Source organism: Amblyraja radiata, chromosome 2, assembly GCF_010909765.2.
Source record: "Amblyraja radiata isolate CabotCenter1 chromosome 2, sAmbRad1.1.pri, whole genome shotgun sequence".
In the NCBI taxonomy this organism is placed as follows: domain Eukaryota; kingdom Metazoa; phylum Chordata; class Chondrichthyes; order Rajiformes; family Rajidae; genus Amblyraja; species Amblyraja radiata.
The window spans coordinates 56301017-56326111 of NC_045957.1; the positions used below are offsets into that span (position 1 = coordinate 56301017).

Genomic DNA, 25095 nt, shown 5'->3' on the forward strand with positions numbered 1-25095 from the left:
AATGTCTAAACAAATATGCATTTTTGCTCAAGAATCAGGTTTCAAAGAGAAGGAAGATTTCAACCATTTTTTTCAATAACTTCCTTGATTGAAAATTTAAGTTCACTTTGAAGAGAGAGATAGCTCTCATAGTCATCTTGATTTATTCTTCGAACAACTAAAACAGCAAAGTGTTCTCACTGCAATTTTCAGGCATCATTTTTTCCCAAGATCAATAATAGTGGTGGGCAAATTGGTAACAAGGATGCGTTTGGATTTTACCTTACCAATTAGATGCAGAAAGTAAGTCAAGGAACAACTGGCTACCTTTCTTGATGATAGGGAAGTTCCCTCAATTCTGACCACCTCAGAAAGAAAACAAATATTTTGCAATTATGCGTTGTCTTTCATAACTTTAGTTATCCTCAAGAACTTTCCAGTCAATGGCTTTGTAGTGTACTTGTCTTTGCAATGTAGGGAATGCAGAAGCCAATTTACACATAGTAAGTCCTCAATGAATTATGAGAAAATTAGTTACAGTGATGTTGGACGAGGGATAAACATTGGTCAAGTCACCAGAGAAATAGCACCCAAATAACCAGCAAAGGGAAATAGGTTTCTTGCTTCAAACACAGTCTTTCCCACTTTCCTAAGCTTTCTCAGCCGTGTGTCATCCTACATTATGTCTTAAAGTCCCTGAAGTGTGGCTTGAACTTGATGCAGTGGCAATGTTGCAATCTATTCAGGCAGTGGTGACATTGAAGTACACTGCCATGGCACATGTCAACATTTACACTTTCTGCACATGATGTCCACATGAAGTCTCCAAAAGAGACTAGCAATTAATTAGACATCCAGGTGTGGAGCTAAACTAACCATAATGTTGTTAGGAAATTTAAGGATAGAGATTTTCCACACTTCACCACATTGCTCTTCATGCACAAAGTGATTTATAGGTTCCCAGTAACTGAACCTCTGCTCCTAGAAAAACAAATGAACAAGATTTTGATTGATCACAATTTGTAAGTGTGTTTATGTTGTAGATTTCCACCCATTGAGACATTTTAGAAGAACATGGTTTATTATGTGTGCTGCAAGGTGGAGATTGCAGGCTTAAATTGTCATGTCCCATTAAACAAGTTTCGCACGGGCAAAAGGGACGTGTAAATGTGCAGAAATTTGGGCCCTCACTCTTTTCATAATTATTTGGAAAGGCAGTTGAAAAAAATCATGCACCAGAATTTACAACTTGATTGCAAGTCATGCGATTCTCCACTGGGAATACAGTGCTGGAAGGTTTGTCTTGCAATAAAATACAAGAGCAAAAGACACTCTCAAAACCTTGACAACAGATTTAGATTACACCTTAAATTGGGCTTTTGAATGCAAAGTCGCAAATCTGCTGTCTGTTCTCTGCTGGTAGACACAAAATGCTGCAGTAACTCAGCGGGACAGGCAGCATCTCTGGCTGAAGAAGGGTCTCGGCCCGAAACGTCACCCATTCCTTCTCTCCAGTGATGCTGCCTGTCCCGCTGAGTTACTCCAGCATTTTGTGTCTACCTTCAATTTAAACCAGCATCTGCAGTTCTTTCCTGGGAAGGGGAGGGGGGAGAGTGAGGGGGAGAGAGTGGAGGGGGGGAGAGGGGGGTGTAGAGGGGAGGGGAGGTGGAGAGGTGGGAGGGAGGGAGGGGGGAAAGAAAGTAGAAGGGGAGAGAGGGGGTAGAGAGGGGGAAGAGGGGGGAGGGAAAGGGGAGAGAGAGTAGAGGGGAGAGAGGAGGAGGGGGAAGAGAGGAGGAGGGAGGGGACGGAGGGGAGAGGTGGAGGGGGGTGGAGTAAGGTGTATGGGGATGGAGGGGGATAGTGGGGAGGGGGGCAGAGGAGGAAGGGGAGGGAGAGATGAGGGGGAGGGAGGGGAGTGGGAGAGGGGGGAGAGGAGAAGGGGGGGAGAAGAGGAGAGGGGAGAGATGGAGGGGGTTAGAGGAGGAGGGGAGCCGGGCGAGAGAGGGTGTTGTGAGAAGCGGAGAGAGCCCGGGGAGAGAGAGAGAGAGGTCTAGTACAGGGCCCGACTAGTAAAAAGCTCTCGGCAGCTCTCGGGAAAGCCGAGCCGAGGCTGGCGTGCGTCGACCTCGGAAGCACTTGGAAAGTCTCGGAATCGCCTTCGGAAGCCGCCGGCAACTGCAGAACAGAGCCCATTTGCTCGTTCTTTCTGCGTCTTTTGAAGAACCGGGGGAGAGGTGGGCGTGGAGGGTGGTGGCATCAAATTCAATTAAAAATTTTACATAGATTATATTATTCAAAAACAAGATTGAACAAATTTTATCCAAATATATCCCCCATTGGTGATAAATGTCTATCCCAAAACGCAACTATAACACACTCCTTAGTCTCCTGCATAAAACTTTATAGATTTTGGAGTGATATTTTCGAAATATTTACAAAATTATTCAAGATAAGAATGGAACCTAATACTGAAATTATTATATTTGGAGTAATGGAAGATGGGAATAAATTGAACACATCTCAAAATTTATTTTTTAACTATGGTTTAATAATAGCAAAAAAATTAATACTTAAATTTTGGAAAAATACATCAATACCAACGCTTAAAATGTGGATTGCAAGTATGTTGGACACCGCACATCTTGAGGAAATGCGATTCCTCCTAATGGATAAATCAGACCAATTCATAACGAGTTGGTCTCCATTTGTCGTCTTTTTGGAATCATATGGTGCAACACAATTGTAAAAACTAACTGTTTCAGGACTGGACGAGGGTTGGTCAAGATTATAAACAATGATCTCCTTACCCTTTTTTTTAATGTCTTATTCTCTTTTTTCTATTTTCTTTTTCTCAACTTTCTTCACTCATTCGTCTTTCTTCTTTTTCTTCACACACTATATATCTCACGCTTTTCTATCCTTTACTATCTAATTTCTTTTTCTTATTCTAATCTTTCTTTAATATAACAAAAAAAAATAAGAAGCTGTACATAAAATGTATTATGAAAATATATATTAGGCACTTTGGTGCCATATGTTTGTACTTACTTCTAATAAAATAAAATATTTTTAAAAAATCCGCGAGGAGCATTGTGACGTCATCCAGCTCGCTTCTGCACATTAGATTTTAAAGATATGTCAGATTTGTGAACAATTTTACTAAAAAATTTTCAGATGAAGGGACTTTTGAAATCATGAGGTAAATCTCTACCGGAATATGTAAAAATGTCACCGTTACCACGTCGGGTTTTCGAGGAGATGTGAATCAAAGAAAAAGTTCAGGCAAGCAAGCAAACAAGCAAACCCACAAGTAAACATCCAAGATCAGAGGTTTATAATAATATAGATTTGTGAGACCACTTGTACACTAATGTGTCCCTTCTTGTTTAAGGAAGAATGTAATTGTCTTGGAAACAGCCCAGAGAAAGTTTCTAGATTAATAACTGGAAAAGGTGCGGTGAACTATGAGGAAATGTTGAACAGAATAGGCTTGTGTCTTCTGGTGTTTAGAAGAGTGAAAAGACTTTGATTGAAATATATAGGAACTTGAGCGGTCTTGGCACGGTGAATGTGGAGAGGATGTTTTATCTTAGCTAGAGGTAGGTGTAACGGTTTAAAAAATAAAGGAAAATCCAATTAATTCTGAGAAGAGGAGAAGCTATATCTCTGAGTCCGGAAGTGGCGGTGCTGCCTTAGCAGCTGCGCCTCGCCTGCAGTCCGTCTGTTCTTTCTTTTTTTGTTGTTTTCTTGTCCTGTTTTAGCTAGTTAATTTTAGTTATTAGGTTGTGTATGTGTGGGGGGGGGGGGGGGGGGGGGGTGGGAGAAACTTGTTTTAGTCTTTTCCTTCGGGGGGGTGCGACTTTTCTTGTTGTATCCCCCGTCTCCGTCTCCGTCTGCGCTGAGGCCTAATGGTGGAGCTGGCGGCCTCCAACTGGGACCGACCTCGAGGCTCCGGAGGCAGAGCCAGCCAGGACTTACCAACATGAGGCTGGCCGACATCGGGGCTGTGGTGGCGTTACGGCGGCGGCCTGACTCGGGGCTGAGGCGGTATTCCGGCGGTGGTGGCCCTGCTCGGGGCTGTGGCGGCGTTCCGGCAAAGGCGACCCGATTTCGGAGGTTCGGCCGCAGGCTCAGTGGACGACATCATCGGGAGCTCGCAGGTCACAGGTTGGTGACCTGTTTTTCCGGAGCTCCCACGGCAACAGCTTCGTCCGCTGGACTGGAGAGCGGCAGCTTCGGCAGCTTCGACCACCCCGGGCCGCGGAGTTTGAACCGTCCCGTTTGCGGAACACGGTTGAGCCGCGGGACTTACTTACCATCACCCGGTGGGGTCACAACATCGGAGGCCTGGATCGCCTCAGCGCAGAGGGAGAACAAGGAGGGAAGAGACAAAGACTTAGGACTTTTGCCTTCCATCACAGTGAGGAGGTGCCTGGTGAACTCACTGTGGTGGATGTTAAATTTGTGTTTATTGTGTGTTTTGTTATTTTATTGTTTGTATGACTGCAAGGCAATGAAATTTCGTTCAGACCGAAAGATCTGAATTACAATAAAGGATACTTTGACTTTGACTTTGACTTTGAGTCTTTGGAACACTTTCCTCAAACTGCGGTGAAAACATAATCTTTAAATATTTTTATGACAGTGTTGATAGATTTGTGATAAGCAAGAAGGAAAAGGTTCATGGGGTACGTAGGAATGTGATGTTATGATCCAATCAGCCATGATCTTATTGAATGGTAGAGGAGGCTCAGGTGGCAAATAGCCTATTTCTATTCCCAATTCTTTTTTTTGTGTGTGTGTGAGCTCTAGTTTTGGGGGGGGGGGGTTCTACCAACTGGCATCAGCTTGCATTTACTTTCAATTGTTGACACTTTTGGAACGGTGATGGGACATTTTACATAAGGTGGAGGTATACATGGAAGGCCAGTTCTTTATTCACTATAGCTTTCCTGCCAGTTCCCTTGTTAGAGCAGCAGAAGGGTGGTAAATGTTAACATGATGCAATAATTTGAACGAAATGCATGAATGATCAAGATTTCTATTTCTCTCAAAATTTAATTTTTACTGAACTCAATGTAAGTGAAAATTGGGGCTGATGTATGAACTATATTGCAGTAGATCGAACATGACCCCTAACAATTTAGACAAAAAAAAACATAATATCATTAAGATTTAAATGCAAAGTAAAATCAACATTTTTTGCCCTGAACTAGCTTTGGTAAATATTTAACCTTCAAATATTGTTTCTCCTACTGTGCATTTCTAACAATTACTATTTTTGTCTGAATCTATTCAGCTCTGTGGGCTAATGACATACATTGAGCAAATCTTTCAATTTCTCAACATGCTGTCAACCCCAATCCCAATGCATTTCTCACAACCAAACCTCCTCACCAGCATGAGTTTCCATTGTGGACATGTGTGAATCCATGGACAGGCAGGGCCATGGTCAATCCTTGCTTCAGAATCTCATATTGGAGTAGGTATTGGTGAAAAATTCAACTATGAAATGCCAGATGTCTGTGTTTTCTTTGGACCAGCTATATGGAGAGAGTTATATGTGGGCTCAAAGTGTTCTGAGAACAATATCCCAATTTTTGTATACAGGCCAGTTTTCTTCCAGCAAATTGGCTTTAAATTTGTTTGAGTCACAATCAGAAATCCCAGCAAGAAAGCAGGACTTTTTCTTTCCCAGCTGGCCTGGCTTTTAGTCTACCTTGCTGTATACTGTGAAAGGCCATTCATTTGTCCTCAACTACACTCAGTGTGCTCACTCTAAGACAATGATCTAGAACTTGATCTGTGCCATTAAAGTGTGGTTGCTTGGCTTACCTCAGTGATCGTTTTAGCGGTAGATTTATTGCATCATAATTGGGTAGGACCCGAGGCCCTAGTGGCTGGTCACTGCTGTTTGTCCATTTAACACTCTCTATTGCGTACCCTGCATCACACAAATGCAAATACCACCAGTGTCAATATGGAGTGGGAGGTGGCAAAACTGTGCCCATTTGGGGCTTGTGTTGGTTTGGATGTTCAGAGATTGGAGGAGGGTGGTGAGATAGCTAGATTTCAGAACTGGAGTCGCAATATCACCGGGTGGCACTGGACATGGCAGCCTCGCCAACAGCCTGTCTCGTCTTTTTGTTGTTTTTAGTCTGTTTTTACTTGTATCTTTTAGTGTATCTTTAGTTTTGTATTAAGTGGAGATGGGTGGGGTTGGGGGAATTTTTTAAAATCTCTTCCCTCGACCGAGATGCAACTTTTTCCATATCGTATCTCCGTCCGCACTGCAGCCTTAACATCGTGAAGCTGGCGTCCCTTTGTTAGGGATCGACTTTGGGAGCTCCAACCACAGGAGTTTCGACCGCCCCGATCGCTGGAGCCTCGATCGCTCCTATGTGGGGGCTTCGATCGCCGACTGCGGGAGCTTTGATCACCCCGACTGCGGATGTGTCGATTGCCTCAACTGCAAGAGAAAAGGAGGAAAGAAGGTATAAGTTATTTGCCTTCCATCACAGTGGGGAATGTGAGGTCGCCGAGAAAGATGAACGCGCTGTGCCTGCACTGGTGGGGACTCAGAGGGAGTGCCATGAATACAGTAATCTCGGTGTTTTGTGGGAACATGGCTCCATGAGGACATCCCGGAGTCTAGTGCGAGTGTGGACAGCTTTCTGACTGTTTTGGCTGACAGGGACTGCAGAGAGAATGAGAGCAGTCGGTACAACTCTGGTCACATCAAAGTGAAGGTGCGTGTGTGTGGTCCGGACATTGAACTGATGGCTGTGGGTCTCCGCTTATGCTGTGTGCCCTGCGGATTCTCACATGCCCCTGTGGTGGCTGTTTAAGTCTATGTTTAATCTTTATGTAGTTATGTATCTTGTAACTTTATTTTGTATGACTGTATGGTAAATCAAATCCCACTGTGCCTCGCTACACGTGACAATAAAGTACCATTGAAGATCCAAGACTGTGGACTTGTCAGTAGGTCAATGGAGAACAAGGGTTCACAAACCAAGGAATCCAAGCCATCACAATGAAAGTATGTGTACTATGGTCAAGCCCAATAATATGTGGTCCTTGAAACACCAATAGCTGTTTTCCCACCCAGTGCTTCAAAGCAGTATTGCATTGAAATTGCGGCCATCCCACGATCAAGCCGATACAGATACTCATTTGTACCGAGGAATATACCCTGGAACATTGTCCACAAGCATGAATTTGTAAAAACAATGTCAACTTCAAGTATTCTTTCACTGAGAAGACAATATCAAAAGCTATAGCATTAAACTAAAATACCAAATACATTTTCCATTTTACATTTACCTGTTGTTGTGAAATGGCAGGTGGATTTCTGATGCACTGCCTGAGCAGTGTTCTGACAAACCAGATCACCTGGTTGTTTATAAAGTCATGCAATATTACATCAGGTGAAATCAAGTACTAAAGACTCTGCTGATGAAGGTGCAGTGCAGGTGGAGAATCTAGATTTTGGGTATCAAGTTCTCTGAAATTAATGGAAAAGCAAATGGATGTATAACAAACAGGTGATAGACTCAGAGTTATAAAGCACAGAAACTAGCCCTTCACCCTACATGTCCATGTCAACCAATTTGGCATTTTGGAATAGTCCTAAATGTCATTTGAAAATGCCTGGCAGCTTGTTCCAGGCATGGACTACTCTCTGAGTGAAACAGTTGCCACTGATGTCCATCCTTAATCTCTCCCCACTCACCTAAAGCCAATGTGCATTAGAAAAAGATTTGTGATTGTTCACTTTATCCACACCCCTCATAATTTTTAGGAAAGAACTGCAGATGCTGGTTTAAATCGAAGATAGACACAAAATGCTGAAGTAACTCAGCGGGACAGACAGCATCTCGGGAGAGAAGGAATGGGTGACGTTTCGTGTCTGAAGAAGAGTCACCCATTCCTTCTCTCCAGAGTTACTGCCTGTCTAGCTGAGTTACTTCAGCATTTTGTGTCTACCCCATCATAATTTTGTACACTAAGATCATTCCACAGCTCTCTACACTCCCTCTAACTCAAGCCCGCGAGTCCAGGTAACATCCTGGTGAATCTTCTCTGTATCCTTTCCAACTTATTGACATCCATCCTATAGATGGGTGGTCAGAACTACACACAGTTCTCCAAATGTGGTTTTTCATGATGTGCCAACCTTTGTACTCAATACCCTTTCTAACGAAGGGTGTCAAATGTATTCTGCACCACCCTGAACCATTACCTTCAAGGAACCATGTACTTGTACTCCTAGATCCCTGTGTTCCACAACACTCTTCACAGCTCTACCATTTACCATGTAATTCTACCATGGTTTACTAACATACTAAACTGCAACACCTCATACTAGACAGAGTTAAAATCCATTTGCCATTCTTGACCCCCTTTCCCAACACATCTAATTCCAGCTGTGAACGGAGCTATTCTTTCTCACCTCTACTATACCATTAGTTTTGATGTCATCTGCATATTTACTGACAATATTAACTACATTATCAACCAAATCATTAATGTAGATAATAAACAACTGTGGATCCAACGCCATCCTCGGTGGCACTTTTTGAATTTATTTCGCGAGCTCACATTAGCTTCCATATGATCTAACCTTCCAAGGCTAGCCTGCAAAGCAGCACCTTGTCAATAGCTTTGCTAAAGTCCATCAATAGACAGTGTCCACTGCCCTGCCCCCAAACATCCACTTAATGACCTCTTCAAAAAACCATACCAGGTTTGTGAAACATGATTTCCCATGCACAAAGCAATGCTGACTATCTCAAATCAATCCCTGCCTATACAAGTGCTGATAGATTCCATCCTTCAGACTCCTCTCCAACAACCTCCCCACCACTGTTGTCACGTTCATCAGTTAGTTGTTCCCTGGCTTGACTTTGCTGCTCTTCTTAAATAACGGTACATTAGCCATCCTCCAGTCTCATGGAACTTCACCTGAGGCTAAGGATGATACAAATATCTCTGCAAGTGCCTCCACAATTTCTTCCCAAGCTTTCCACAAGGCCCGAGGATGTACTTGGTCAGGCCCTGGGGATTTATCCATCTTGATGTACTTTGAAATTGCCACCACATCATCTTTGATAATTTATATATGATTAATTTAAAGACAGCACGACTCCATGATCCTCTCAGTAAAAACAGGTAGAAATACCCATTTATTAACTTCCCCATCATTTGTGGCTTTATACTGAGATGGGGACCTACTCTTTCCATTGTCATTCTTCTCTTCCTAATATGTAGAATCTCTGAGGACTTTACTCTACCTTGCTTGCAAATCCCTTCCATATCCTCTATTTGCCTTCTTGATTGCCTTCCTAAGTGTACTCCTTCACATCTTATACTAATGGAGGGATTCACTTGATCACGACTGCCTGAATCTGACATATGCCTTCATTTCCTTAACATCACGCATCAACCAAGGACCCCTACATTTGCCGTCCTAGTCCTTCACCCTAATGGGAACACGCTACACCTGTACACATGCTATCTCACTTTTGAAAGTCTCTCACTTGTCAGACATTCCCTTATCTGCAGACAGACTCTCCCAATTGACCTCTGCAAGTTCCTGCTTAATGCCTCCAAAATTAACCTTGCCCCAGCTTTGGACTTACATTGTGGGCCTTGACCAGGTCACTGCTCAAGCAGTGAAGTAGAGCCCCACCCACCACCTCACAACAAAAGTTATTTAGAGAATGTAAAATGTACATTTGTTTTGGATCAAGGCTTGATTGTCACCTCAAATGAAAGAATATTTGAACCTGACTTTGCTATTACAAAATGAATGCATTATACAATAATCAAGAATTTTCCAAGGAACTGCGTATTATGTATTAGGAAATCACAAAACCTTAGACCTAATAATCTATATAAATCTTAAGGTGGTGTGAATTTTTTGAATTACCTACCAAATAGGATATGGTTGCTGTCATTGGATAAAGTTAAGAGAGAGAATGGTATTTGGATACAAAAGGGAGTCAGGCAAATGGGACAGTGCCGGAGTGTGCAGCTGAGGCAGAGATTCAGTCATAATCGTATTAAGTAGCAGAGCAAGCCTGTTGCAACATAATTGACTGCCCCTGATCCATTGTTTATGTATATATTATGAGTTATTTGAACAGAGAATTCAGTACACCTGCAATATTTTCAGTGAAGTCAAACAAAACTGCCACATAGTTCTTTCCTAATTCATGTTTCTATTATATTCATGGCGGTGCTCCTGTGGTATACATTGTACTACATTTTTTAACCAAATGTAAAGCGTTAGTTGAATACTCTTGCAACATGTCCTGGCCCCAAATTTTAAATCACTTCCTACTGCATCAGACTGAAATATATGTACTGCTGATTCCAATTATATTTGTGGTTTCTTTCAGCATACTGACTTAGTGATGGAATTTGAACCAGAGATGTTAGTTCAAATTCCACCACTGACATTTTATTAGGGCTACATGTTGCCGTCGCAATTCATGCTGTGCATGCAATTCACATGTATCAACCTATTACCTGCATTGCTTTGTCCTCCCCTTCCTCTCTTCCAGCTTTCTTCAAACCTCCCCCCCCCCCCCCCCACTTCCCCTCCCACCCACATTCAGTCTGAAAAAGGGTCCACACCGGAAAAGTCACTTATCCATGCTCTCCAGAGATGCTGTCTGACCTGCTGAGTTACTCCAGCACTTTGTGTCTTGTTTTGTAAATCAGCTTCTGCAGTTCCTAGTATCTAGTTATCTATATTCAACATCTTATGGATTACAACTAGAGAAAACTATATGCAAAACAAAAATGTTTGAAGAGATATTCCATTACATGCAACAAACATTTTTAAGTGTAAAAGTTAATTCATATTCATAATTGATTTTATTTATATATATTTTTTCCAATTTCTCTTTGGCAATTCATCACCAGGCTTCTACAGACAGAAGTGTACTCATGCATCATTTATTAGTTGCTTCATAGTGACTGGTGCGACATGATTAACAATTACTGATATGATTGATATGGATCGTTGTATGCCCACCTGGTGTCTTTCTGTGGTTGGATAGTTCAGGATTCACTCCAAAGACAGATCCTTGTTGCAATCAGGGAAACATTCTTGCTTGTAGGAAGAATTACTAGATTGAGATGAAGAAATCGTATATATCGAGAGTCTTTGAAGAAATAATACCTGTTGCTGAATTGAAGTATATTTTTTCCTTTCATGGTGAAGAAATGCTTTGAAAAAAATGGATTCACCTGTCTAGGGGAGAATGTTGACGTGCCTTAAACAGGCACGTCAACATATTTGAACATCTGCTCTATGCATGGGTCTATACAGCCCAGAGTAAACTTAGCTTTCAAGCTTCATGTAAATTGTGGGTACGTTCATTGTAGTTCAACATTCAAGAGGATTGGTATGTTTTCGTGATGTAGCGAGTGAAGACCTGGAATGGATGCTCAATAGGATCTGACATTTGTGTGCGCTTCTCTGGGATCCACTGAGTAAAAATGCCTATATCCTTTGCCTAGAATGAAAGACCAGCTGTAGTGTCTTTAATGGCTATGGATGATGTATTTAGTTAGGAAGATCTACAGATGATACAGAATATACAGATGATATATTTAGTTAGGTAGTATTCATCTGATATGCTGTGCATCATTCATTGGCCTGAACATGACTTCAGATAATCCTGGAGCTACCATCCCTGTGGGGCCTTCGATTGTCAAGGTTGATTTTTGAGGTAGGCTTACTGAGAAACATCATTGAGAATGATGTCGTAAATATTTAGCACAGAAGTTCCCAGGTAATTCCTGCAGTTTCCTGTTGCCCGCTTTGGACCAAATGTTTAACCAAATAATGAAATCTGATGCATCTTATTACCACTGCCTTGAACGTTTGGCAAGTTGCCGAAAAAAACATTTGCCAAAGCTTTTCCCTTTTGTGATTGTGGTTCTCAATCTTTTCAGCTAATTCTCAATTCTTCCTACTTCCTGTGTATAATTTACAATTTATTTTCATCTTCATCTTTGAGCTGTTGTGTAAAATTGGCTTATTCACTCTTTAGAGAATAATAACGTTATTAGTTTTGCAAATATTTTAAATGTTATGGATAAGCTAGCTCTGCATCTTTAATCCATAGCCAGCCCTGACTAAAGAGCTGCATGAAGCCATTCTTTGTTTTTATTCTGAACCTGTTATAATGGGAGTAGGTCGTGCAATGTTGCTGCCACTTTGTGCCTTCCTGTACCCCAGAAAATGATTGACGGACTGTCTGGAACAGTCACTTCAATTCAGAGTGTGCATTATTTAGCTGCAGGGTTTGAAAGATGCTGAATAAATTGCATTAAAGATGCCTGATTGTGATTTATTCCCCTTCTAGCTGTAAGAAATGACCGAAACAAAAAGAAAAAGGAGACGCCAAAGCAAGAATGCTCAGAAAGTTACACAATGACAGCAGAATTAGAGAATCTAATTGAAAAGATTCGCAAAGCGCACCAGGAAACCTTCCCTTCTCTGTGCCAGCTGGGGAAATATACTACAGTAAGTATTGGGCCACAGATGTTTGCCGCTATTAGCTATGCATTCAGTGGTTAATTGGGCCACATGATTGAGAAGCAGTCTCTATATATTGAACTCATTGGTGATTGTGTTAATGTCAGGAAAATCTAATTATATTGCTGCACAGATGTGGGGGAATAAGAAATAAGAAACAGGAGTAGGCCATTCTGCCATGCTCTGCTATTCTCTTACCTCAGCGGCACTTTCCCACACCTCTTGATCATCTTAATATCTACCTCTGTCCTGAAAATATGCAGCAACTCAACTTCCACAGAACCTTTCATTTGAGACTTCCAAAGACCCTCTGGGTGAGGCAATTTCTTTCCATCTCTGTCCTGGACGGGCAGTCCCTTATTTTGAGATAGAGATCATTAGTTTAGACACCCCAGGCAGGAGAAACATCAACGCTACTTCAGCCCTGTCAAACCTGTCAACATGTTGTACAATACTTAAGATCTCCTCTCATTCTTCTAAACTGAGCCTGGTCTGCCTAAGCTCTCCGCATACAGTCATGCCATCCCAGGAATCAATCTGGCAATTCTCATGCACTCCTTTTATCACAAGTGTATCCATCCGAGGTGGGAAGAGCAGACCCCTGCACAATATTCCAGGTGTTATCCACCCAGGGCTCTATATAATTGGAGCAAGAAGTCGCTACTTACTGTATGTCCCCAAATCCTCTTGCAATGAAGGCTTTTATTCATTGTTTACTGAACCTTCGTTTTAATATCAGTGATTTGTGTGCGAGGACATCAGGCTCCCTCTGAACACCAACACCTTTCAATTTTGCGATTTAATAAAAATGCTCCATCTTTCTATTTTTTTCTAAAATGTTAATTATCTTGAAAGAGAATTGTACACATGGAAATGAGAGTGCAACTTTCCGTGCCCGAAGGACAGTATTAACATTCAAATTTAACATGGACTTACAGCTGCCAGTTCGGTGGTGTCACATGTATTATAATTATTAGGTGAACGGATAGTGGAGTTCAGCAGTCTTCATGACCTTGAATGCAAAAGCAGAAGAACTAACGGTGAAAATGTCATGTGCAAATTATCTCAGGAAGCTAGTTGTTCAGATTATATAGGGTTAATTTTTAATAAATTCTGTCAGTTGCTGTTTCTGAATAATTTAAGTGTATTGTAATCTATAATGATTATCGGGTGTCAAAAATGTCTGCAGCATTTTAAGGTGACCATTCACTTGGTCTGCCACAGCATGAAAATAGCATTAACAAATAAGACCCTATGTGCTCCTGCAGGGAGTTCTGGGAAGAATGGGTGACATTGTGGTGACCAGGATTAGGTGGGGAACAGGGAAAACAACTCCAGATGTGCAATGTGTAAAAGAAGGAGGTCATTCATTTCACGGTGAAACTTTTCCTGTCATCCCACTGGCATGGAACATGAGCACTTTCAATGGGAAGTGTCGGGTAGCTTTTTTTTTTACTAGTTCTGAACAGTGGAGGGAGCTTGCCCCAGGCCTGCTTTAAGATATATCAAGTGTATGAAGGAACTGCAGATGCTGGTTTAAATCGATGATAGACACAAAATACTGGAGTAACTAAGCGGGACAGGCAGCATTTCTGAGGAGAAGGAATGGGTGACGTTTCGGGCCAAGACCCTTCTTTAAAATATATCATATTTGAATAAGATTGGATTTATAATAATCATATGGCCTCCATCGGAAACTGAGAAAAAAACTATATGCATTTTGAAACACTTCTTGATGTATTTTATCAAGCTTTTGTGGGAGCACCCTCTACTGCTATTAATACAGGAGATTTGTGCATTCGGACATCTGAAATTTGTTTGTCTGTAATTTAAAATGCTTGGTCCAAATTCAACAATATCGCACCCATTTGATTCAAAATAATTAATGATAACTAGATTATAAAGGCAGAAAGCCAACCACATTCTGCACAGACAATCAAACCATTGCTAAATTGGCTTGTTGTTTATGTTTTAGGCGGCATAAGCGCAGATGTAATTTCAAAATAGAATGAAACTCTTCCACTCTTTTCAGATCTAGTTCCCTAAATTTGTTTCCAATAGAAGTTGTTTGGATTTTTTTAGTGTTATAGCTAACCCTATCCAGTTCCTAAAAAGAACCTCTGAAGGACACTCAATAATGCATCGAAAACATAAAAGCCCTATCATATTTTGTGGGAATGGAAGTCAAATTACTTTTTCTAACTCCATAAACCACTGCTGGTGGTTGCTGCTTATCTATTTCACCTTTATATTTCATGTATTCATTGCATGTCATAAATTATCAGTGAATTGCATTATTGAGAATTTCCAAACTTCCATTAACTTTTCGAAGTTACCTAGTCTTCCTGTCTTTCTCTCGTTAAAAAAACAGAGGAGCAATTGAGGACCTTGCCCATCTCCTGTGGCTCCACACATAGATAACCCACTTTGGTTTTTGAGGGGCCATATTCCCTCTCCAGAGATTATTTTTCCCTTAATATTCTTCTAAAATCTTTTCGGAATTTGCTTTTTCTTATCTGCCAGAGCTATCTCATGCCCCCTTTAGCCCTTCAGATTTTCTTTGTAAGTATACTCCTCAATCCCCCATACTTCTCCAGGGAAACACTTGATCCCAGCTGCCTATAGCTGAATCTTTTCTTGCCCATAACTTCGATTTCATATCCACCCATGATTTGGATATTTAGTTTTTGTTGCACTTATGCCCCTGTCCCACTTAGGAAACCTGAATGGAAACCTCTGGTGACCTTGCGCCCAACCCAAAGTTTCCATGAGTCGCCAGAGGTTTTGGTCACTCGCCTGGAAAGCCTCGACTGAAGCGTGAGCTGCATCTACTGACCAAAGATCTTATAGGATCTTTGCTACCGACGGCACACACACACGCGCACACACACACACACACACACACACACACACACATACACACACACACACACACACACACACACACACACACACACACACACACACACACACACACACACACACACACACACACACACACACACACATCGTGAAGGTGGGGGCCAGGGACAGCGGAGGAGCGCTGTCTGCACAATGAAGAGGAAGATAAACGGCCGTCACAGAGCACGGTAAGTCCTTTAGAGAGCGCGAGAGGGAGGGAGAGAAGGGGAAAGAAGGGGAGCGAAGGACAGAGAAGGGGAGGAGAAGGGGGGAGAAGGGGAGATAAGGGGGGGGGGAGAAGGAGTGGAGACAGTTTTAAGAAGTTTAATAAAGTTAGCGGGCATTTTACCTTCCGGCGGATCTTCTAGGTCCTGAAAACCAAAGATCCTATAGGATCTTTGCTGAAAACTCCAATGAGCCAATCAAAATGGTCGGTCAGCGAAGGAGATTGCCTTCGACTGCCTGTAAGTAAATAGCGACCCCACGCCACTGGCTTCGACCAAACGGCAACCTATTTTTAGTCGAAGCTGGTTTTGAATTTGTTGAAATAATCGCAGGAACATAGAAGAAGCCTCGGCTACACGGAAACCACTTTCGACTATTAGGGAGAGTAACCAAAACCTCCGGGAACCTCACGTAAACCTTGGGTGGGGCGCAAGGTCACCAGAGGTTTCCGTTCAGGTTTCCTAAGTTGAACTGGGGCATTAGAATCTAAATAGGACCAACACTTGAAACAATAAAAACAATCTGTCATCGCTCTGGTCAATTTGTTAACCAGTGCATTCCTTGCTGAATTTGGTGAAATATTCTAATTGTTCAATTTTTATTTAGTCAGTATGTTTTGGTATTAAGCAGAAGGTAGACACAATATGCTGGAGTAACTCAGCGGGACAGGCAGCATCTCTGGAGAGATGGAATGGGTGACGTTTCGGGTTGAGACCCTTCTTCAGCCCTTTTTTTCCAAATCCTAATTATTGAGAAATGTGATGCTGACATTAACCCTGGGTTCAATATTGCTTGATCCTTCCAATCAGAAGACTGCACAATAATCATTGCTCTCAGCCCTTCGGCTAATTGTCCATCTGTTTCTCATTTTCTCCCAAAGCCTGTATTTTCCTGATCTACAGTTAAAATCAACCCTATGATGGGACAGACAATGGCACTAATGAGGAATAAACCTGAGGATCAGATTTTTGGAGTGAATTACATTTAAATGGGCTATAATTCTCACAAATGAGAGGAAAATGTGAGCACCAGGACAATTCTAGGAAAATATTTGCTACAGGCCTCTTTAACAAAGAGATTTTTGATTGTCTGGGGAGGATTTTTGCAATTTAGCTCTTGCTTGGTTGCATTTTATTCCATGTACAGGTTGGTTTTGCTACTTAAACTGTGTAAACTGATGAACAACTCCTACAAAATATTTCCTAAAGCTGTCACTAGCCCAGGACCTGCACTCATTAAAACCAACCTGTTTGATCAAATATTTTGTTATCTCCTTTGATAATTCCTTTTGTGGCTCTGTGTCAAGTATCTTCCATTAGCACTCCTACAAAGCACTTTGTGATGCTTTGTTGCACTAAAGGTATGTACAAAGACATGTGGGCAACATAGCATTGGTGCTGCTGTTTCATGGCTCCAGGGACCTGGGTTCAATCTTGACCTTGTGTGTTGTCCATGTGGAGTTTTGTCACTTCGCTGGTTTCAACCACGTGTCTGAGATCCTCAGACCCCCCCCCCCCCACCTGCCATAGATGTAGTTTAATTAACTACTATACATTGCACCTTAATATGGATATGAGACAAAAACATTCTAAGTGGAGGTGAAAGGTATATGAGAGAGAATAGTGGTCTACAGGGCAAGAGGCTGATGGGGTTACTTTGCTTAGTTACTTTACTACGTCATGGCCCAAATTAACTCCTTCTATACTGTAATGAGTACATTTATGTGCTGCTCTTGGTTCTTTATGTTAGCTGAACTCTATTAGAGGAACGTACTAATTCAGGTTGTATTTTTGGGAACATTTTGGGAAAGATTTGATTGAGGTTTTCAGTTATTAAGACAAATTGATTGACGAGGCTAAACGACATCTTTCTGCTCATTGATTAATCTAAAATTAATGAGCATAATCTTACAATAATAACCAGTTCTTTCAGAACTAAAATTTAAAAACCAATGCAAGGAAGAGAAGTTTCCACCTCCCCAAAAGAACGAAGACGCTTTGCTGTTAACTATGAATCTAAAATTGATGTGTTTTTGTATTCAGCGATATTAAGGGATATTGACATAATTGTTGAGTTAGGTCACAGACTAAATATGATTACATTGAATGGTAGGATTGGAAGGACTCTTCTCCTTACGTTCCTTTCAGGAGACTCCTGCATATCTACAATACAATACAATACAATACCGTTTATTGTCATTTGAACCTCAAATGAAGTTCAAACGAAATTTGGTTTCTGCAGTCATACAACAACAAGAAACAAAAGCAAGACACCCAATTAACACAATTTACACAAACATCCATCACAGTGAATCTCCTCCTCACTGTGATGGAAGGCAAAGTCATTGTCTCTCCCCTGTTTTCCATTCTTCTCCCGATGTTAAAGCCCCGGCGGGTGATGGTAAGTCCCACGGCCGTTAAGGCCACGCCGGGCGATGTAAGGCTCCGCGACTGGAGCCCCCAGGTCTTTCCGGTTGGAGACCGCTCCACGGTGCTAGGCCCCAACGACAACGGAGACCCAACAGGGAAAAGGTCGGGTCTCCCATACAGGGAAGAGATTTAATAGTTCCCCCCCACCCCCCACATATTCACGGCTAAAAACAATATATAAACTACAACCAAACTATACACTCAACAGGACAAAAATGTTTAAAAAAAAGACAGACGGACTGCAGAGGCCACTGCTGCGAGGCACCACCATCTTGAAACCTAGCTATCTGTATTGCACACCCACGACAAGGAAGTATCATGCTTCTCCTGTGGTAAGGAACCATCAGTGGGTAATCATTCCTGGTGGTTGGTACAGGTTGCTGAAGAACGATAAGAGGCATGCAATGATCCAATGCTCTCAAAGCATCTTACAAATGCCCGTGCCAAAAATCACCCAGGACACAGCTCTAATCCCTTCAAGTGCAATAAAAGAGGTTGTGCCACATAGTTATGGCTCTGGGCAAGACTTCATGTATTACCTTGCAGTACGTACATTTGGTGCCAACCTAGCTTTTGTAACACATTGATGAAGTCAACTGAATACAGAATAGTTGCCTTAACCTTGCTCTGATACACCATTTGCATCCAGATATATTAATAGCATAGGTTGGGTTTGTTCCTTCTACATTAAATAAGTACACATCATTCTTCAAACAAGCACCGTTCCTCACAAATATCCACATTGCCATTGTGAAAATCTTGCTCCAATTTTATGTACAATTGGGTTGAATTTTATGAAAAGAACAAATCTATGTGGGTGTAGGAATTTGAGTTATTTTGGCACATCTATTTTGTTTAGTTATTTTAACCTCACCCACAACAATGTTCAGTCTAAGGCCAGTTGGAATTCACCATTCTGGAAGGACAAAGGCCAGAGAAATCAATATTGGAACATTTCCATTGTTTTCTTTTGAAACAACATTTTAAAAATTTTAGCTGTTTTAGTAAAACTTGAATGTCATTTGGGTGAGAACTACTAAAAATCATTGGTGTGTTAATATTTGGAAAGTCTTTGTAAGGCAGACATGATATTGGACTGTGATTTCCAAGCTGTCTTGGAATATTTACCCTGAAAATATGAATTATGCTAATATTAAGAATCCATTTGATGTTTTGTACAAATGCACCTATTTTTTCAAACTATCCTTTGAAAAGTAAAATACTGGCTTTATATAATGAGAGGTAATATAACTGATTTTTCTGACTATTTTGCTTGTTTTATTTTAGTAATTGAAATTATGTTTTATTCCAATCATTGATTTAGTACCTGGTAATCTCTCATTCAATTTAACTTCATTCTTTCCCATGATATAACAAATACAGGAATTAAAAATTATTTCCTTACCAGAAAGTCCACTCCCTTTAAAGATCTGCTTCAATCCCTCAAATATCTGTGTTGATGCCCAATATCTCACTTCCAAATATGCTGTCTCTGAATTACTAATGGATTAAACACTGAGAACTCACAATGAATATTTAACCTTGAAACATTCATTACAATTTGGCCCAAATGCCAAATCATCATGCAGCCCTTTACATTCATGAATATAAACCTACGTAGTGTTTCTGCTGAATAGAAATATATATATATATATATTCCAAGAAAAACAAATTGAGCTAATTTATACCGGTGAGATAAATTAGGAAATAATTGTTCCTTTGTAATGTAGCCATTTTGAAGTTCTTGTCACATGCTATTCCTCTGTGTGGTAGATAGGGTGAGTGCTATTTTTCAATTAATTAATTAATTATTATTCCTTGTTCACTGTCCGCAGCCTCTTAACATTACAAAATATGTTTTTGTGCTATCTTGTGATGCAAAACCACATGGGAAAATTGGCAGCTATAATGGTAGAAATAGTCATTGGGAATGCTTTCAAAGCTGTGACCGGATGACTCTGTGAACTGCTGGAGTTTCATTTTTGTAGTCTGATGCAGATGCCCACAACCCTTTCTAGAAAGTGCAGCTGCATAAGGCATTCCTACCCATCCGGTACTCTATGTTATTTATTTTAAAACAGGATCTAGTTAACTAAACAGTCCTTTTATGATTTACGCATCCTAGTAGTCCTGATACAGAACTATGGGAAAGCTGGTAGTGTTGAAGGCAAAAGAAGCTAATTTCAAACACTGGCTGTTTATAAGATCTGAGAGTCAGAACATATCTGCTGAACTCTGTTTATATTGGAAATACCTCATCAGCGCTAACATATGTTTTATGTTACCATTCCTTATGGTTCTGACATAATCATATTGATGTGATTTATCAAGGTGTTGGCTAGATAAATCATTTAACATTTATTTAGTTTTTTATTTCTATCTTTGTTTCTACATTGAATTAAAGGAAACAGTTTCACATCTTTGGAATTTAGTTTTAGAAAACCATTACATGGCAGATACTCCATTAATGAATAAGGATAAACCATCTCTGCTTTCTGTTCTGCAATTATGTGTTTATTCTAGTGCACATTTGGTTTAAAACTTATTGTAACGATTATTTGACATTGCCCTGAATTCAAAGTGCTGTTAAGTGTTTGGGCATGAGAATATGATAACAACTCTCAGTTTAACCCAACCCGTCAGCAGAAGCCACAAAGCAGAAAGTATTTTCCCATTTAGCTAAAGGATAATTGCAAGAGAATCAACCCAAGTTATTCCAACAAGCTCTTAGCCCTGGTTACAGAGCTGCTTTGACACTGGCCTGGGAACTGGAAATTAACCTGCATAATTAACCGCCTGCTATTCTTTTCAATATTGGACAGTTCAGCAGAATTTAAAGACAAAGTTCAATGCTATTTTTCAAATATTTTACAAGCACAAATATTTTTTGTGGAGTTGACTTCCTCCTTAAAATCCTAAAAGGAACTGATGAAAATAGGTTTTGAGGTTGTTCCCAAGTTAATAAGTAATATAGAGCATTCAAACGTAACCATAGTATAATGATCTTGAATTAATTCAGTCCCACACATGTAGAAGGAATTTTCCATGTCATTGTCATTAGTGGAGCCTTGTGTGTAGAGGACTGGCGGATACAGTCAGAGGGTGGTGAATCTCCTGAATTCTTTGCCACAGAAGGCTGTGGAAGCTAAAGGGCTTGTCCCACTAACGTGACTTTTCAGCAACTGTCTTTGACCTTCAAGCTCCAGGGCACTCGCCTGAAAAACCTCGAGCTGGATCGACCGTCACAAACACACACAAACACATCGCAAAGGCGGGGGTCAGGGAAAGCGGGGGAGCGCTGTCTTAAATTCACATCTGCGATGAACAGGAAGGTAAAAGACGGCTGGCACAGTGTACAGTAAGTCCTTTAAAGGGCAAGGGGGGGGGGAGCGAAGGGGAGAGAACGGGGGGGGGGGGGGGGGGGGGAAGGAGTGGAGACACTTTTAAGAAGCCAGACAACTTTTAATAAATTTTAGCGGGCATTTAACATTACCGGTCGGTTTTCCTTTGTTCTGAAAACTCCAATGAGCCAATTAAAATGCCTGGTCAGCGAAGGAGATTGCAACCTCGACTGCCTATAACTACATGGCGACCCCACTCCACTGCACAACGTGTTCAAAAGAACCATGCCGACCAATTTTTACTTGCGGAAAATTTTTCAGCTTGCTGAAATATTTTCCTCGACCATACTGAGGCCGCAAGTATTCGGGAACTTCCCTCGAGCATGAAGGAGAGTTATAGGCCTGTTCCACTTTCACAACCTAATTCACGACCTTTTTTACTCGTGGACATTTTTCATCAGGCTAGAAAAACGCCCCGACCTACTTGATGCCACGAGTACTACGACTAGCATCACGACCTACCTACGGCCTCGTGACGACCATGCTGCGAGTATAAGTCAAGGTCACACTTGGCAGAGGTCGTGAATTAGGTCGTCAAAGTGAGACATGCCCTTTACAGTGACCTAGGACCACGTGTCGACCACGCTGCGAGTTTGAGTCGAGCGCAAACTCTTCTAAACTCGCAAATTAGGTCCCTGCAGTGGGACAGGCCCTTAAGTCAATGGATATTTTTAAGGCAGAGATAGATTCTTGATTAGTACGGGTGTCAGGGGTGATGGGGAGGCAGGACAATGGGGTTAGGAGAGATAGATCAGCTATGATTGAATGACGGAGTAGACTTGATGAGACGAATGGCCTAATTCTGCTCTTATCACATGACATTGATACAAAAGGCGGGTTTTGGGAACAATGGGAACAATTCCAACTTTAGCTGAAGGTATGATTCTGGTTATTTGATCAGCCACCTACTTGCCATACATATCCCCAACTTTCATTGTCATTGACTTCAAACAAATGTTGCTGTCCAAAATCAGCTGGGGTTTTTTGGTTTTTGAGATGGTTTCTAACGCTCGCTCACGTTAAATGAATGTTTTCCTTCCCAGATCTGCAAGTACTGGAGATGTGCAAAAGGATACAATTCCAGCTGCCGTGTCCATATAAGCAAGGATGTGATTACTGGAAGGATTTTGAGGTTTTGGAGAGGGTGCAGAAGAGGTTTACCACAATACTGCCTGGATTAGAGGGTATTAGCTTTATGAAGAGGTTAGACAAACTTGGGCTGTTTTCCCTCGAAGGTTAGAGGTTGAGGGGAGACCCGATATAAGTAAATACAATTATGAGAGGTATAGAGAGGATATACAATCAGAATCTTTTTCCCAGATGGAATGTCAAAGACTAGAGGACATACCTTTAAGGTAAGAGGGACAAGGTTTAAAGGAGGATGGTGGGTGCCTAGAACACACAGTCAGGGTTGGTGGTGGAGGCAGATACAACAGTGATGTTTAAGAGGTTTTTAAAAGGCACATGGATGTGCAGGGAATGGGGGTGTATGGCTCATGTGCCGGCAGATGAGGTTAGCTTATCTTGGCATCATGTTTGGCACAGACATTCCTCTGATGAACTTTTCTATGTTCTATGTTCTCTGTAAATATAGTCTTCTCCTACTGCTCCTCAGTCTCCCGGTGAGCAATATCAGACACACAGATCCCCCCCCCCCCCCCCAGTCAAATAACAAGAAGACTGAAGCCATTGTTTTTGGTTCACAACACAGTATTGATTGTTTAGTCATTGACTCCAGCTTTCCCTCTGGCCACTGACTGAAATTAAATCTGATTGTTCACTACCTTAGTAACATGTTTAATATGAAAATCAGTTCTGGATTGCATATCACCACCATCACTTCAACTGCCTATTTCCACCTCTATACGCTAGGTGATTTTTTTCTCTTGTTAACACATCTATACTTAAACTCACTTTTGTTTCATTGTTACCTCTAAACTGGATTAAGGCAGCACACTCTTGTAACCTCTCACATGCTCCTCTTGAAAAACGTAAGGGCACACAAAATTCAAAAATATATCCTAATTCACACCAAGTCCGGTTCAGCCATTTCCCAATGCTAAATCATTGTACTGAGTCTCAGATAAGCACTGGGATAAAACCTCGTCCTCTGTCTCATTTTGAAAGCAGCAGATGGCGTAGTTTAAATAAATTACATTGATGGTCTTTGCCAATGCACCAGGACTGTTTTTCCCACTCCCTCTTTTGATGGGCAGCTAAGAAGTGGCACAACATGCTCTATTGCTATGTTAATATGGTAAATCCCAGCCACAACCCCACTCAGCCCTTGACATTCTAGATGCAATAGAAATCTCCTGCACTTCCACTGGAGGAGCAGAGGGAACATTGTTAGCGTTGGTGAATGTTGCCTCAATGCCACCAGCTTCTTCTCAATGAGTCACAACTAATAGTTAGAATCCCTTACTCGTCATTTCAAAATTTTGGTTTGCCTTTGCAGTCAATAACAGCCACTGCAATATGTATCAAAATACAGTGGATAAAACAAACAATTGTTTTCATTGTCAGATATTAGGTTGTTTTGCAGAACTTCTCTTATCAATTGTTCTGATTTACTTAGTATTCGTCCTGTCACCTTGTACGTGACCTGTCAAAACAAACTTGACTACGAGCTCCACATAATGCTCTATATTAAACATTGAAGAGTTTTAAGTGACTGGAGATTAATGGGAGGTTTTATTTAATGCATGATTTCAATGAATATCAACCAAAACATTACTGAATTAGTGTATGAGAGGAAAATCTTCAATAATTTTGTAAGGCCAGATATCCATGATATAGAAGTGCAGTTGTAGCCACAAACATGGCTTTGATATTGATTTAAATGCTGACCTTTCAAAGCAATTTGTATTTCAATTCACTGATGTAAAGGTTCCACCCTGTGCGTCACTTGGTGCTCTGTGCCAGCTATCTACTGTGATATTTTGAAAAGGAATCAACATATGAGGTAGATATTATGATAAGTGCATGTCTTTAGGTGGTAATCTGATATAATTGAATATTCATGCATTAAAATCCTGCCTCATAATTATTCCAAAGAAACAGTAGATTGCAAAACAGGTTAGTTCTATAATGGGTAGCAAGCTATTCCAGATTATTGGTAATGCAGTAAAGACTCAAAAACGGCCCATAAAATTAATCACACACCAAGGAAACACTTTGGAAGATCAGAATCATTTCTTGGGGAGATTTTCATTTCCAAACACATGGCACTTTAACTTTTTGTTTTAATTTAAAGAAGTTCCTTTATCCTGTTCAATATTTGCCACCAGTGGGTGTCAGCAGCTTGATCGGGCTGGGTGAGGTAGGGGAGTGTTTGGCTCTAGCCATGACATGTTGAGGATCAGGAATGTGGGAGGGGTTGGTGGCTGAGAAGGGTTAGTGAGCGATTTTGAGTTGGTGAGGTATACACTGTGGGTCGTCATCTTTGGGGGTAGTATGGGTGCAGCTAGAGTGGAGTTATGGGTTCCAATAGCATCCGGTGAGTAATTAATTTACATTGGACCTTCCTAAGTTGGTTGTCCAGTGTCACACTGGCACGTGCTCAGTGTGGATCTTTTCAATCAGCATAGTTAAAATCTGA

At 41.2% G+C, this 25095-nt stretch overlaps 1 protein-coding gene across 4 annotated transcripts in view; it reads left to right on the forward strand.

Moving 5' to 3' along the window:
• rarb (retinoic acid receptor beta) overlaps positions 1 to 25095 on the forward strand; it is a 124639-nt gene that overhangs the window by 39452 nt on the left and 60092 nt on the right. For 3 of the 4 annotated variants that reach the window (XM_033046969.1, XM_033046942.1, XM_033046960.1), the window contains one exon: positions 12366 to 12526. In XM_033046969.1, the coding sequence (XP_032902860.1) occupies positions 12366 to 12526 (161 nt within the window). Of the gene's footprint in view, positions 1 to 6415; positions 6474 to 12365; positions 12527 to 25095 lie in introns of those variants that run through there. The other variant, XM_033046951.1, reaches the window with a different exon arrangement.